This window comes from Pelodiscus sinensis, chromosome 22 (genome assembly GCF_052426305.1).
Source record: "Pelodiscus sinensis isolate ZL-2025 chromosome 22, ASM5242630v1, whole genome shotgun sequence".
Classification (NCBI taxonomy): Eukaryota; Metazoa; Chordata; order Testudines; family Trionychidae; genus Pelodiscus; species Pelodiscus sinensis.
Window position 1 is genome coordinate 7,674,219 of NC_143073.1, and position 16,545 is coordinate 7,690,763.

At 55.6% G+C, this 16,545-nt stretch overlaps 1 protein-coding gene across 1 annotated transcript; it reads left to right on the forward strand.

Annotated features, from left to right (window-relative positions):
• The first annotated feature begins 63 nt into the window (after nt 1–63).
• On the forward strand, nt 64–15,829 carry SH2D2A (SH2 domain containing 2A). Its single transcript, XM_025180109.3, has 9 exons — nt 64–300; nt 5,467–5,648; nt 7,732–7,949; nt 8,354–8,443; nt 8,765–8,930; nt 9,929–10,132; nt 10,207–10,749; nt 11,428–11,584; nt 13,269–15,829. Exons 1-8 carry the CDS (start codon nt 267–269, stop codon nt 11,575–11,577), a joined length of 1,587 nt encoding a protein of 528 aa, XP_025035894.3. The 5' UTR covers nt 64–266; the 3' UTR covers nt 11,578–11,584; nt 13,269–15,829.
• Nucleotides 15,830–16,545: the final 716 nt, after the last annotated feature.

Below are 16,545 nucleotides of genomic sequence, written 5' to 3' on the forward strand. Positions count from 1 at the left end.
GGCTGGGCCTGGCGCTGCGGTGACCCCAGCCTCCCCTCCCCGGCTTCTCGGCCCAGAAGGCTGTGCCGCTGCGCTTTCCTTTTCCGTGACGTAGCCCTCGCTCCTGCACTCAGCCTTGCATGGGCCGCGTCTTGTGGCTTCAGTAGCTGCTTCCTGCCCGGGGCGCGCAGCGAGAGCGCGAGGAGAACTTGCAAGAGCCCCTGCCGCCAGCAGCCATCGCTGCCAGGGCCCCGGAGCGCGGCTCCTCGCAGGGGGCATCTCCGGGCATGGACTCCCTGGTTAAGGAGAGGCCTAAGACGGGTAGGAGCCGGAGGGTGTGTGTGGGGGGAGGGGGAGACACAGGAGCAATCTCTCCTGCTCATCATGGGATCAGATTGGCTCCCCGAGGGGGCGTCCAGCAAAGAAGGACCAGGTGGGAGCCATGGAAATGGGAGTCCTCCAGGCAGGGGGGCGACTGTCCGCCATGCATTGGGGTGATCCACTGCTCCACTCCTGCTAGGATCTCTGCCCCCTGCCTCATGCCATCCTGGGCGTCTTTACAGAGGTTGCCCAGCTATGGAGGGGGAGGGGGACGGAGACACTGCCCAGCAGGGGCTCTGAGCCCCACGCTGCTTGTTCCATGCCAGCCTCTAGGGGGCGACATCGGGTCCCGGAGCAGCTGATCGGGGCCGGAGGGGTGGATGAGCTGGGAGTGCCCGGCTCAGCTGCAAGGTTTTCGAAACAGCGACTCAGCTTCCCCGCGCCCCTGGGCGGCCCACCCGCCCCGTGCAAAGCTGATGTCCAGCGCTGCGCAAACAGCGTGGGCAGGAGCCCACGCTCCCACCACACGCAGGCGCAACAGGGGCTGAGCCGGTGCCTCTCTCGCCAGCAGGCACCCTCCCCAGCCTCATCTCTCTGATAGCCTGGGACCTGCCGCTGCCTGCAGCAACAAGCAAAGGCAGGTAGTTCTCTTTCGAGAGAGGGGTCTTGCTTTTCCGTGGGCCCGATCCTGGAATCAGGTCCCGGGGAGGGGGGGGGGGGAACCCCGGCCCCTGGGCAGAGCTCCAAGGGGATCACCAGGTACAGAGAGGGCAGGTTTGTAGAATTTTTGGCAGGGCCAGAATGGGTCCAAGTTCCCCCCACCCCCACCTGCCTATTGCTCAGGGAGGGAGTTTGGGTGGGGGAAGGGTGCAGGCTTAGGGAGGGAGTTTGGGTGCTGGCTCTGGGTTGGGGCAGGGCACTGGGGTGCAGGAGTGGGTGCAGGTTCCGCGAGGGAGTTTGAGTGCAGGAGGGGTGAGAGTCGCAGGAGCCCTTTTAAATCACGTGGAGGTGGCACGTGGGGCCGAGGGAGAGACCCGGCCCCAAACTTTTGTGGAGCTGGGCCCCTAGGCGAAGATTATTCCTGGAGTCTGGGTACCACAGGCACCTAGAACTCACCAGCTGTCCTTGTGGGCACAAACATGTCCTGGTCGGGTGGCAGGATCGGCACACGGCTCTCACTTGTGTGGCAGGGGGTGGGCTGTCATTAAAAGGACTCCGAAACTTGCCCCGGCAATTGTTGGCAGAGGTCTCCGGGGTATGAAGATGGTGGGTTGGATCAACTGGTGTAAACCCTTTACCACCTGTTTGAATGATTCCCTACTGACCTCTGCTGAGAGCTCACCTATCCTTAGCTCAGGGTTACAACACAACAGAACAATGGTATTTCCTGTGATCTTACAATCACCTTCCAGGCCTCAGTCAAGGTGCTAGAAAAACACCCGAAAGGGGCTGAGGTGACATTTGAAACCATTCAGAGGGGCAGTTCGTCTGTAACAGGAAAAACTTAAAAAACAACTAATAGTCTGGTAGTACTTTAAAGACTCACAACGTATGTCGATGGTATCGTGAGCTTTCGTTCTCTGAACTTGAACAAACACATTAACTAGATGTCACATTATAAAGCCAGCCTTCCCTGAATCTCACACCTCATTTGTACGTCAAAAGCAAAGTATGGTACACTCCCAGCCCACTTAGTCTCAATGGACAGGTACCTCCCTCCCCCTTCTTTTTCCGTTCTAAATTCTGGCTTTCTGTTATTCCTCTTCAGTTCATCTGAAGAAGTGGCTTTTGCTCACAAAAGTTCTCCTTACTCTACCCATTTTTGTCAGTTTCTAAGGTGATGTCTAGACTGCAGATTTCTTTCGGAAGAAGCTTTTCCGTAAGAGATCTTCCGGAAAAATTTCTTCCAAAAGAGAGCATCCACACAGCAAAAGCGCATCGGAAAAGCGATCTGGTTTTTTGACACTGCATGGACGCTCTCTCGCATTTCAGCTGTGATTACTGTGGGTGGAATGGCCACCAGGGCACCTGTGCTTTTTCCTCTTTCCTCTTCTTTCGAAAGAACTCCCTCTTCCCCGTCCACACACGCCTTTTTCTGAAAGAGCTCTTTCGGAAAAAAGGCTTCTTCCTCGTACAATGAGGATTACCAGTGCCGAAAAAATCCCTCTGTTCTTTTGATTTTCTTTGGGAAGAATGCGATTGCAGTGTGGACGGAATTGAGGTTTTTCCGAAAAAACTCTGTAGTGTCGACGTACCCTAAGGTGCTGCAGGACTCCTCGTTGTCATTACAAGAACATTAAGGTCGCAAAAATCAAACAACCTGGAAAAATTACGCGCCCAGTTAAGGCTCCCTGTGCAAACTGACTTCAGAGGCACAAAGGGCCGAAATTAGGATGCAGTCTTTGATTGCAAAATCACATATGGGATAGGAAGAATTTTTTTCAGCCTGGCTGGAATGACAAATATTTCCCTTCCCTCTTTCTAAGAAACAGATGCATGTTTGTCACTGAAACTTTCCCCAGAAGTTCAGCCGGAGGAAAATACCCAGCCTGGGAAACTTCTGGGAGTTTGGCAAAGTTAAGAAGCAACCCCCCAGTACGTTTTGTAAGGGAAAGCATCCTGTTTGCCGCTATGGGCTGTGCTCCTAGTGCCGTCTAGAACAAAGGCTCAGAGGAGTGAGTGGCTGAGGTGACACGTGGATTTAGCATCAGCCGCAGCACAGCACCTGTCTTATTGCATCCTCAGCAAAGCAGCTGCATATGCCTTGCAGCATCTTGCTATTGCAGAGATGCACAATGGTCTGTTCACCTTTCCTCACGTCTTGGAGCAAAGCAGCTGCATTTGGCAGCCCGCTGCACCCAAGGGGTTCATTTCCCCTCCCCCATCCCGTAGGCATCGTGACGCCCAGGGAAAGCAAGTGCCAAGGGATGCCCGCAGGATGTGACTTGGCTAACGCCAAGAGTCCAAAAATTGTGAGTCAGAGCCCAGAACATCATGAGAGTGAGTCGTGAAATGTTGAAATCTATAAGGCGTTCTGGAAGCTTTGTAAGAACATCAGAACGGTCATACTTGGTCAGACCAAAGGTCCATCTAGCCCAGAGTCCTGTCTGCCAACAGTGGCCAGTACCAGGTGCCCCAGAGGGAATGAACGGAACAGGGAATCATCAAGTGATTCCTCTTCTGTCACCCATTCCCAGACACCATCCCTGCCCATCCTGGCTAACAGCCATTGATGAACTTAACCTCCATGAATTTATCTAGCTCTTTTTTGAACCGTGTTAAAGTTCTGCTCTTCTCAACATCCTCTGGCAAGGAGTTCCACAGGTTGACTGTGCGTTGCATGAAAAAAGACTTCCGTTTGTTTGTTTTAAACCTGCTGCCTGTTATTTTCATTGGGCGACTCCTTGTTCTTGAGCTCTGGGAGCAATTAAATAACTTTTCCTTATTCGCTTTCTCCAGACCTGTCATGATTTGATAGACCTCTCTCCTATCCCCCCTTTGTCTCCTCTTTTCTAAGCAGAAAAGTCCCACTCTTTTTAATCTCTCTTCATATGACACCCATTCCAAACCCCGACTCATTTTCATTTCCCTTTTCTGAATTTTTTCTAGTGTCAAGATATCTTTTTTGAGATGGAAAAACTATGTAGCACTTTAAAGACAACAAGATGGTTTAATAGGCGATGAGCTTTCATGGGCCAGACCCACTTCCTCAGATCAAATAGTGGAACAGAATTGGCATGACCATATACACCAAAATAGTACAATGAAAAAAGTGAACACATTATTAAACTGACAAATCAGATTTAGTACAGAAGGTGGGGTGAGGGAGAGGGAGGGAGGGAAGGAATAGTTATTTATGAGTCAATGAATGGCTAATCAGAGGCTGATAAGTGGGGAAGCTATCTTTGTAATGAGTAAGGTAATTAGCATCTTTGTTAAGTCCCATGCGTAAAGTGTTACATTTGAGCATGCTTGAAAGTTCTGAAGTTTCTCTCTGTAATCTGGTGTTAAAGTGTCTTTGAAGTAAGATTCATGTAGTACGGCCGTTAAGACTATGTCCAGCTAGGTTGAAATGAAAAGCAACTGGTTTTTCCTTGTGAAGATGTCTGATGTCTGATTTGTGGGCATTAATTCTTTGGCAAAGTGTCTTGAGAAGTCTGTCCAATATATATAGCAGACGGACACTGTTGGCACATGATGGCATCAATTATATTTCTGGATGAGCAGGAATATGTGTTCTTGATCATATAACTAACATGGTTAGAGCAATCAAAATTGTTCATTGTATTTAGGGGCGGGGGCATACCAGGGATTTATACAGGAGCAATAAGATATTTTCTCTTATTCCGTATTCCTTTTTGAAGGATTCTCAACATTCTGTTTGTATTTGCCTTCTAATTTCTGGGCCTTTTGGATTACACCAGGACTCATATTTTGAAAAAAAAAAACCTCCCCCACGCTCAAACTGTATTTTAACAAAGAGACAGGGAGAACTGGGCGTCTCACCCCATCACGGGACTCCAGGAGCCGGAGCTTGGTGAAAAACACCCACTATCTTGAGACTGGTGCTAAAGGCCCGTCTCAGAGCACCCCCTTGTTGCAGAGTAGGGCGTTGCAGCCGTCCTGCCTCAGTTTCCCCAACCCGTTCCAGCTGCGGGTTGGACTCAGAAAGTGACACGTTCAACCTCTTCTGGAGTCACAGCGTCCTGGTTAGGTTATCCAAAGCCTGAAACAAACTCCACATCCTTCCCCTTTCCGGCGGCAAGGGCTGGGGTTAGCCACTGTCCTCAGCCAGCCTCTGACCCCTCCTTATAGGAGCAGAACAAAGACACTCCAACCAGCATCTGGCCCAAGTGCAGCGAGGCAGGGCTAATGGACCAGGGCTGGCCCCAGGCTGCCTTGTTCCCAGGGCATTTTCCAGCTGAGAGAGTGGTCTCTAAAGCCTGGCTTGGCCCAGTAAGGGTAAAATCCTGACTCAAGAAAGGCTCCCCTTGTCCTCAATGGGCCAGGATTTCCTCCCAGGCTGGAGGGTCAAAGTTCAGCCCCCAACACCTGGCCAGAGAAGGCCTGGGAGCTAGGAGGCAGTGTGACCTAGTGGATAGAGCACTCGCCTGACACTCTGAAAGGCCCTGCCGGAGGACTGAGCCTGTTTGTTTGCATCCTCAGAGGCCGATGTCTGGGACAATCCAGGGTCCTGCCTCTTCAGCACGTTTAAACCCTACAGCCTCAGCAAAACTGACGCAGATGAGCCAGCCCCGCTGGACACCGGGCTCAGGATGGCACTAGCAGGAGCCCAAGAGGAGGAGCAGCCACCCTGTTCTCAGCAGGACCAGGGCACCTGCACCCGGGTAGGAGCGGGGAGCCCTCGGATCCGGCCCAGCTGGGTGGGAGTGGGAGTGGCAGGGCAGCTCTACGGGTGTGGGGAGGTCCGACGGGCGCAGAATGAAGGGGGAGAATGCTCAGGCCTGCTTCGGCAGGTTAAATACCAGAGCAAATGTGCAGGACTCGTGGATTTCATGGCTGCTGGGGGGGAATGCAGCAGGTACATTCTCCAGCCCGCTCGCCTGGCCCGTCCGTCTGTCTAGCCACCCCTCCTCCTCCCTCTCTGTCCGTCCACCAACCTGCCCAGACGATCCATCTGTCTGTCCCCTCCGTGGTATCTGTCCATCCGTACGTCCTTCTGTCCCCGTTCTGTATCGATCCATCTGTCCGCTCCATTGCACCATCCAGCGTACGCTACCCACCCCATAACCCTACAGTGTCTCCGTCCATCCGTCCATCCACCCCCCAGTCCCTGTCCACCCAGCCTGATGCCTGGCCCCCCTTCAATAGCTGTCTCTCTGGGAGGGTGTGGGCACATGCCCCCTGGCACAGAGGCTCAGTGGATGTGGCAGGCAGTGCACGGAGCCCTGAGCGTGGGCCCGGTGAGGGTGGGCATGGCCGGGGGGCATACAGGGGCGCTGCTGGCCCAGCTCTCAGCCCCACTCGCAGACCCGGGCCCCCGGCTCCGGTTTCCCGCTGATGGGCATGCTGGATTCTGCAAGGGGGAAGGGATGTTCACTGACCCCCCCCCCCCCGCCTCCCTCTGACACTCACAAAGGGGCTGATCCCCCCCCGCCTTAGCAGAACGTTGCAAAGAGGCCACCCTTTTGGCTCAGCCGCTGGGGCGAGGGGGGACAGGGGGCAGGCGCCTGGTGCTTCTCCCTGCAAAGCCGGCTCCCAGAAAGGGGATATTTTTAATCCGCCTGGGACGTCTGTCTGGGCCTTATCAGAGAGATGGGGCCTTTGGTCCTAAAAGGACAGAAACCCTGGAGGATCCTCATGGGGTGTCTGGAAGCAGCAGCCGCTTCTGAGATTGTGGCTGGAGAAGCTGGAGAAGAGCTCCCAGCAGTGTCAGCACAGGGAACCGCCCTCCCCTGGGCCCGCTGGAAAACACGAGCTCTGCGGGGGAGGAGGGGACTTCTCCTGCCCCCACTGGGCACGTGCGCCGGCTGCCACGTCCACCATGCAGCCGGGAGGGAAGGGAGCTGCCGCTCACAGCCACTGCTGGCCCCAATGCCCTGGTGTGGCATGAGGGGGCGCTGTGCTACAGGGGGCTCGCCACACAGTCAGCGCTGACCCCAACCTGGCACTAGGGGGCGCTGTGCTGCAGGGCAGGAAGAGGTGGGGCTCTCCCCAGACAGTCATCGCTGACCCCAGCCTGGCACTAGGGGGCGCTGTGCTGCAGGGCAGGGAGAAGTGGGGATCTCCCCACACAGTCATCGCTGACCCCAGCCTGGCACTAGGGGGCGCTGTGCTGCAGGGCAGGAAGAGGTGGGGCTCTCCCCAGACAGTCATCGCTATCCCCAGCCTGGCACTAGGGGGCGCTGTGCTGCAGAACAGGGTGTGAGGCTTCCCTCACTCATCGCTGACCCCAGCCTGGCACTAGGGGGCGCTGTGCTGCAGGGCAGGAAGAGGTGGGGCTCTCCCCAGACAGTCATCGCTGACCCCAGCCTGGCACTAGGGGACGCTGTGCTGCAGGGCAGGGAGAAGTGGGGCTCCCCTCAGACACTCATTGCTGACCCCAGCCTGGCACTAGGGGCCGCTATGCTGTAGGCCAGGGTGGAGGGCTCCCCTCTCCCTCCCCCACACTCATCGCTGACCCCAGCCTGGCACTAGGGGGCGCTATGCTGTAGGACAGGGTGGAGGGCTCCACTCTCCCTCCCCCACACTCATCGCTGACCCCAGCCTGGCACTAGGGGGCGCTGTGCTGCAGGGTAGGGCGAGGTGGAGCTCCCGCCCAGGCATCGCTAACCCCAGCCTGGCACTAAGCAGGGGCTGGACTAGCGTCCTTCAGCCTGGCTGCCCCCACCGGGAGCCAGGCCCGTCCTCCTCCCTCCCCTTTACTTCTGCCCTCCCCCTCATCCAGGCCTCTCGCTCCCACTCCCTCAGGTCCCTTTCAGCACGTGGCCGCCGGCCAGCGCCAAGCTGAGCTGGTCTCTGCTCGGGGACCCTGCGCAGGGAGCGGAGACGTGGGCGAGGCTGGGCCCTCCCGCGGCCCCCTCCGCGCTGCAGGCGCAGACCCGGGCGTGGTTCGAGCGCACCCAGGTGAGCCGGATCCGCCAGCAGGGGGAGCTGCCACACTGGTTCCACGGCTTCATCAGCAGGAGGTGAGGAGCCGGGGGGGAGATGTGGGGCTGCCTGGTGTGGGCCCTGTAGCAGCATCCCCAGGAGCCGGGGGCTCTTCTCAGCTGTCACGCCGATGGCTAAGGAAAGAGTTTCAAACTCAAGGGAGCGTCCGGAGGGCAGGCCAGGGAGCTCGGCCCCCTGGGTTCTTTCCCCCGCTGCTCTACTAACAACCTGGATTTGCCCCCCACTCGCTGTGAGTCTGCAGAAGCCCCCGTGCCTGGACTGTCCCCTTCCAAGTGTGCGTGGGGGTGGGGGCTGAGATACTGTTCCTGAACTGCCGGCAGCACCTCCCAGCCCCCTACGCCCAGGAGCGGCTGCCCTTTGGCGGCAATTCCCGCGCCGGGCGATTTCTGATGCTGTTGGCGCTTCCCCCTCCCCCCCCCAGGGACACGGAGCAGCTGCTGCAGGAGAAGCCGCTGGGCACGTTCCTGATTCGCTTCAGCGAAAGCACAGTCGGATTTGTCTTGTCCTACAGGTGAGGTCAGCTGGCTGCCCCTGCTCCTAAGCCCGCCCCGCCCCGCCCTGCAGGTGAGCTCACCCAGCGGCCCCATCCCCCCACACTCTTCTGTGCTCCACCAGGCCCTCGCTGATACTGGTTGCTGAGCCTGGCACCGTGTAATTAGGGGCCGTTGTTGTTACATGGCCCTGCTGCCCCTGGTGGGGGGAGAGGGAAAGAGACAAAGTGCACACAGTGTCCGCTGAGTCCCCACTGGGTGGAAGCAGCACAATTTCCCCCGAGTATGGTGGAAATTTCACCCCCCCCCCTCACCGGTGTCGATTTCTCTCCGGGCACCAGGGGCCGAGATCGCTGCCGGCACTTCATCCTAGACCAGCTGGAAGACGAGCGCTACGTGATCCTAGGAGAGGACAGCGCCCACCCCGAGCTCCAGGGCCTGCTTCAGCACTACACCACGGCTCCCGTCACCCCGTACTATGAGTTCCTCACAGTGGCATGCCCAAGGGTAAGGGAGCAACTTGCCCAGAGCGCCTGGCATCCCACGTCACGCTCAGGGATCGCTGGAAGGCAGCAGCTGGCGTCTCAACAAAGGCCCAGGAATATCCTGGCTGGTTGGCATCACCACTGCCCTCCACGGGAGGGGATCTGAGCTGCTCCAGTGTGTGTCATAGGCCCTGTACTGCTGGTGTGGATTTTCCAGGCCAAGCAGCACCGCTCTGGGCTTGTGCAGCTGGAGAGCTAAGGTCAGCCCAATGACTGCCATGGAATCCGAGGCAGGCACAGATCATAGAATCACAGAATATTAGAACCGGAAGGGACCTCGAGAGTCATCGAGTCCAGTCCCCTGCCCTCACGGCAGGACCAAATACTGTCTAGACCATCCCTGATAGACATTTATCTAACCTACTCTGAAATATCTCCAGAGATGGGGATTCCACAACCTCCCTGGGCAATTTATTCCAGTGTTTCACCACCCTGACAGTCAGGAACTTTTTCCTAATGTCCAACCTAAACCTCCCTTGCTGCAGTTTAAGCCCATTGCTTCTTGTCCCATCCTCAGAGGCCAAGACGAACACGTTTTCTCCCTCCTCCTGACGCCCTTTTACAGTAAATTACAGATATTACAGTAATTAGCACCAGATTGAATCACTGTTGCCGAGAAGTGCGGCCGTGCAGAACTATACCCAGTGCACTAGAAGTGTTTCCCTGCCTTGAGTAAACTACAAGGCAAGTTGGGCCAGGGGCCGCAGAGAGGCAGTGGCATAGCAGCTGGGAGTTCTAATCCCTTGTACCCCAGGCATGCTGGGAAGAAAACCCAGGAGTCCCCACTCCCTGCTCTCTTGCTCTTTGTTATTTTTATTGCCATAGCCCTTAGCACACCCAGTCATGGAACCAGAGTGTGTTGTGCAAGGCGCTGTACAAATAACTAAAACACGAGTCTCACCACTAGGCTACGCTCTCTTCCCTCTTTTCAAGCCACATCTGTTTCCCTCTTTGCTTCAGAACGACAAGAGCCTCACAAATGGTGGGATCCCGGCCGGAGCCGAAGCAGCATCCGATGCCCCACTTGAGCCAGCAAACGTCCCCCCAGCAGAAGGTGGCCAAGCGTACAGCTTTGTCCACAAACAAGGCCAGGCGTCCCACCAGCAGACCCACTCCTGCCTGCTGGCTGCGGAGCAAAGGCAGGAAGGATGCCCTTCCAGGGAGGTAAACATGGGCACAGTCAAGGGGAAGAGGGTGAAGCTACCTAGACACAAGCTGATGTTTCTTTGCTCCTTTAGGCTTCCTGCTCCGTTCCCCCGCTCCCCACCAAGGCTGACCCCACTCCAAGGCCAAGCAGCCCCATGCAAGAGGCAGCGGCCTCAGCCGATCCATACGCCCACGTCAACAAAGCGCCCGTGCCCGCTGAGCAGCCCCCGCCGGCACAGCCCGTGGAGGCCAAGTACCAGCAGCTGATGCGCTTCCACACCTACGCCGAGCCCTGCGAGGGCTTCTCGCCGCCCGAACGCCGCATTTACTATGAACCCGACGAGCCCATCCCCTTCTACGCCATGGGGCGCGGCTCGCTGCCCTGCCCTGACCCTGAGAACGTCTACGCGGAGGTAGAGCTGGCGGGCCAAGCCCTGTCTCACCGTGCACCTAGAGCCCTTCGAGACACGGCGTCCACCCTGCCCCGGGGCTTGTCCAGACCTCCCGCCAAGCCTTCACCGGGACACCGCAGGCTCCTCCGGAGCAAGTCCGCTCAGGGGTCCAGTAGGATCCGGCTGCCTGCAGCTTCCACTGTAGAAGAGAGTCTGGGGAAGCCGCCTGGCCCCTCCTCAGAGGTGGGTGTCACATGGAAGGACAAGTGGGGAGCAGCACTTTAAATGGCCACCAAGGGGGCAGGATAAGTCGGTTCGGATGGGCCCTGAAATTCTCTAGGCCGCTGGTTCAAATCCTGCTGGCTGTTGGAGGGCATGCATGTGTGCAGTGAGTTTGGTGGGGCTCAGACCAGGTCCTAGCGGGCGTGGGGGGTCTCTCCGCCACAACCTACTAAAGCCATGTCCCCCCTCAACTAGTAGAGAGCCCCCAGACTGATTTTGCCTGGTCCTTCCATAATTTGGGGGTGTTACAGTAGTGCCTGGACTAGACACTGCCCCCGAGATCAGGGCCCCATTGTGCTGGGCACTGCAGCTGCATAGCCCAAGCCTGTCTATGTCTTACAAGGAAGGGAAGACAACAGGCGGGAGGGAAAACGGGCACAGAGCAGGGATATGACAAAGGCACCTGGCAGTGCAGTGGCAGAGCTGGGACCAGAACCCAGTTTTCCTGAGTCTCATGCCACTGAAGCCAGGGCAGAGGCCTATTGGTGGGGACCACGCGTGGACTGTGGGCGTACGAGGCGTTACCGGCCCCAGGGCTGCCTGGCCCACCCCTCCCCACAGCGCCACACGGTGGGAAGAGGACTAGCATGGCGTGTTTCAGCGTCCCTTTCACTTGCCCCCTCTCCTCCTTCCTCCCAGACCCCCCGGGAGTTTGATGACCCGGTCTATGACAGGAAGACAGCCCCCCGGGCCGGCCCAGCCACCAGCCGGGGACAGGAAGAGCTAGAAAACATTTACGAGCTGATCCCCGGAGACCGTCGTAGCCTGCATGCCTCGAGGAAGCAGTGACGCCGCGGTAGGTGTTAGAGGCAACCTGGGGGAAGAAGGGGGCAGAAGGGGAAGCCAGCCCTTACACAACCACGGCCAGCGCTTGCACCCACTGGGGAAATGACACCACAAGGAGACTCAGGCCCAATCCAGTCTCCATTGCAGTCCATGAGCCTCAATATCACTGGGGGAGGGGATCAGGTTGAGATTCCCCCTGGGCAGAGGGAGCACCGGCACATGATGTTCATGCACCGCTGCGGCCCTGCACCCCATCTGGGGTAAGTGTCCCCTTCGGGTTCTCATGCTGCAGCCGGCAGGAGGTGTGGTGGGCACTGGATTTAATTAATCTCAAAGGAAAATGGGGAAAGGATATTCTGGTAGTAGCCTTTTCTGGGGGAAGAGTTGCTTAATTGGAAAAAAAAAACCCACTTGGGTTGGCTAAACTGACAGGAGCATCCCTTCCACAGCAGGTCAAAATTTGAACCCAAACTTGAATCTGAAAGGCGGGCAGTGTGGTCTAGTGGCTAGAGCGAAGGAGGGTGTCGAGAAACTTGGGCTCTAGGCCCAGCTCTGGCACTAGCCTGCTGAGCGAGCTTGGACAAGTCACTTTGCAACTCTGTGCCTCAGTTTCCCCATCAGTAAAATGGAACGGACCCCAACCCCCATTGAACTTGATGGATAAGAGCCAGGGGGGTGATATTATAACACGACCAGCACACCCTGAAAGGTCCCAAAGAAAGGTATTTACCAGATCAAGGGAGGTTTCTTGCCATAGCCTCTAAGTCTGCTGCCAACTCATTCCACCCCTGCCTGCTGGCCAGCTCCAGCCCCGCTGCTCCACCTCTTAGGCCAGGCTGCCACGTCTCCAGCCTAGCTGCCGTCCAGGAGGCCACGGCCCCAGCCCCGCTGTTGGGCTGTTCTAGCTGCACTACTGCCAGACCCCCACCTCAGGCTCCCAGCTGCTGGTCCTCCTTCCCCAGGGCTCGCTCATCCAGGAACATTCATGTGTAGGGAGATGCAACCTGCAGTCCCATTACTGGGCTTGGCTGGGCTGGATTTTCTGCCACCATTGCGCTCCCCCAGACTGGAGCCTACCCTGACTGTCGTGCTGCTTCTCCGGGTCCTCTCCAGTTCTCTAGCCTTGCCCCCAATTCACCTCCTACCCCAACAGCTGGGAGCGGCCCTTTCACCTGCTCCTGGCTACCTAGAAAGTTAGGGGAGGATATTCAGTGAACCATTTCCACCTGCTCCGAGGCCCCTTTACACTGTCAGGGCTGCACCTGAAGGCCTAACCAGGAACCAGGCCCTCCGAGCTGTGTCTTGATCTGAATTCTGCAGCTCTGAAAAGCCCCTGGCCTGACCGGTTCTCTAGTTGGTTTCTCTGTAAAACTAGCAGAAAAACCAACCTGGCTCAACGAAAACAGCCTGTCACCCCAGCTAAAGGACAGGCAAAACTACACCACCGAGGGGCCAGGCGGGCACGTTAACTTCTTAAGAAGTTGCTAGATTTTCTCACTGGCCTAGATAAGTTTGCTGCTATGTAAATAGTAGGAAGTCACACCCGTGTGTGACCATAAGATGCCTGCCCCCCCGAGATCCCTGACACTCAGCCCCTAGTGCCGACCCAGCTCCTTGCCTGAGCTGGGAAGAGGGAAAATGCAAACACCCGCTCCTTAGGAAAGTTTGACACAAGCATTTAAACTTTCTCCCAGAGCCCTCCTGCATTCAAGGCGAGCTGGCAGGACACCCACTGTCCAGGGATCCAGGAGTCGAGAGACGCAGGAGACGGCTTCTTCCCAGCCAGCTGGTCCCTAGCACACAGAATTCCCGCAGACATGCTGCTCGACCGCCTCGCTCCGTTTGCATAGAGCAGCCTGCTCCATGAATTCAAGGATCCCAAGCGCTGGCGCTCTCCCCTTCTTCCAAGCAAGGGGAGGAGATTCCGGAGGAGCTTTCCATCGCCCGGCCAATACAGACCATCGCCAGTCAAAAACCAGCAAAGTCCTCAGCTCACAGTCTCTTCCCTCAGAACTCTCCGCTGCATTTTCCCATCCATCCAGCTCTCCGTCAGAGGTGACTTGGTACCCAAGACAGGTCTTTCTTGCACCCACGATCTCCCTTCAATCGGGGAGAGGGCGGGGAGAGGAGGGAGTCCTTTGCTTCTTAGGCTATGTCTACACTACAAAAATAAATTGGAAAAAGAAACTATCTGCAGTATGCAAATAGCATCTCTCTTCCTGATTTACTTCTGAAAGAGGCTTTTGCAAAATTTGGCCCATCTATACGGGGCCACGTTTCAGAAAAAACCCTTTTTCAGAACCTCCCTTCTTCCTTGTAAAACGAGGTTTACAGGGAAGCCGACAAAACGTGTCTGCTTTTCCAACAATTTTTTCGGAAAAGCAGACATGCTCCTTGGACGTGGCAGAGCGCTGCAGTCTAGACATAGCCTTAGGGCAGTCGGAGAAGCTGCTTCATGTGGTGGAACTACCCACTCCAGAGGAGGGGACGGACGCCCACTGATTTGAAGGGACAGAGCGGTTTGGATAAGAATGATTCTTATTTTTAAAGAAAGGGAATAAACAGAAACAAAGGGAGGAAATCCATTTGCCTGCCACTGGGTAGCATTTCAGTCCCACTTAGATGAGATCCTATGGGCCCTCTGCTGCTCCATACGTATCCGTGGACTCTATTTCACTCCTGCTTCTCAGGGCAAGAATTTAGCACCGGAGCGATGGGCCTTCCCTGAGCTGGGACCCTCACTTAAGGCGTCTCAGCACCCTCAGAAGGATGCTGCTCAGCCCAAACACGGCTGTAATGGCGCCCCCCATTACTCTCAGACGGGGCAGCAGGCAAGTTTGAAGGCAGTGTTTTCAGAGCATGGTCTTTAAGTCCAGGCCCAGCAGCAGAGACAGGACCCCTTGGTGTCCGCGCAGCTGCCAGGGTCAGCTGCCAGTTAGGAGCAGCATAGAGAGGGGCCCAAGGTGCGCAGGTCAAGGTAATGGGAGATGTGGGAACAGAGAGGCAGAGGTATGGAAGGGATGGCCTGGGAACCATGGTAGGTGGAAAATGCTGCATGCTACAGCAAGTCTCTTCTCCTGGGGAAGAGCAGCGGAGGGGGCCAGTAGGTAACGTGCAGAGGGGGGGGCCTAAGAAATGCTGCAGTTAAGAACAAGAGTACATCTCTCAAAGTCAAGAAGCTCAACGCGAAGATGAAACTTACACAAAATCCTACACGTGAAAGGTTCCTAAGAGCAGCCCCCATCCTGAGGGGCCTGACTCACAAGTGTGCACCTGACAACAGGGCTGCTAAGCAGCAGGAGGCCAGAGAGCTTCTGCTCAGTTTCCTGGTTTCTGCCTGATTCTTCCCCAAGACCTACCACTTCTTTGTGGGGAGAGCAGCTGCAAACCCCACCACCACACAGACCATCAGAAAAGCAACTGCTGGGCTCAAGGGCCACTAGGCTCCTCCATGATTCAGCTCCGCCGGGAGCAGCCGTTTGAACATTCCATGGCCCGAAGTCTCCATTTCAGCATCTCTTCTGGCATCCCCTGCAGGAGACAAGCACAAGCCAGGCAGCCATCTCCACCCACCCCTACTGACCTCTGATTGCCCCAGCTCTTCAATTCCAGGGCGGGAATAGTTCTGGATTCCAATCTGATATTGCCAAGATCCTGCTGTACGCAGCACCACCTCGACCGGAGCACGTCTCCCATCAACACAGCTACACCTCTCACTAAGACGTCCTATATCTGTGGGGACAAGCCACGGTTTTGGCAGAGGAAAGGGACTTTAAAGTGATTATAAGTCGCAGCTGAACCCCTTGTAAAGCTCCTCGAGGATGCTGCTGGGTATGATGCAACAGGGCCTTCGTGTGCAGGAGTCAACTGTGGGGTGAGCGTGTTAACACTGGTAAGAACTAATCACTCCTGTGCCAATCCAGTTATTGAAAGTGACAAGAGCGTGTGAACAATCCCAACCCCTGGAGATACAGCCAGAGGGGTGGTTTGGTTCGTTTAAAAGTTTTATTCCTTTATCAAATCTTTTTTCAGAAGATTTCACTGTACAGGTATGAATAAATTACTCAATAGTAACTTTATTCTGGTCGTTGGAACACTCAAAACGGGCTTTGCAAAGTACTAAAACATCCACGGAACTAACCTATGAATCTGATTTTAAAATACCCACTCAGACTTCATTGCCAGGTACCTTTTTTGGGGGGTTGGACAAGTTGATGGGAGCGAGTTGCCCTTTGGCATATTCCGCAATGGAACTGCTGCAATTAATTGCTTCAGTTGCAGTTACAACAAAATAAAACCTTTGATGTCAGGAATGTAGCTTAAAGAACTGGACCAACTCACTCCTGGCTTCAGCATGACGAGAACTGGGCAGCAAACAATCAGCTAGGAAGTGAGGCCAGAGAGAATGGTGCACACACATTTGGAGAGCTGGCCTGGGTATTACTTGCAGGCAGGGCCCATCTGCGCCTTTAGGAAGCTCACCAGCTTACGTGAAAAGGAAAAATTCATTTTTCAAATGTTCTGTGAAACCAAGTTTAAGTCTAGATATTGCCTTCTTTTTCCAGCCAGGTGGGTGGAGTTAACATTTAAACTAGAGCTGATGTGTCAGCAGGAACAAGGAGCCATACAGAGAGGCTGACAGGTTAAAAAACAAAGATGAGCCACAGGCAGCTTTTGCCTAGGTTTGGATTATTACAGGAAATACTGCGGTTTCCATTTGTGATTTCAGTTCATTGTGAGCTACAGGGCACCATCTCGCCCCAGAAATACTTGGATTCGACTAGTATTTGGATCAGATTTTTGCAGCACTCTGGGTGGTGGCTTGGGGAGATGCACCCACAGCTTCCTTATTTATGTACATCCCAGAGCTTACAATAGCTTCTTGTGCTGGCAGAGGAAACCAGAAAATCTTCCGTGGAGTCCCAAGATTAGGGTTATTTGTGCGATCTTTTTAAAGTGAAACAAGCACCA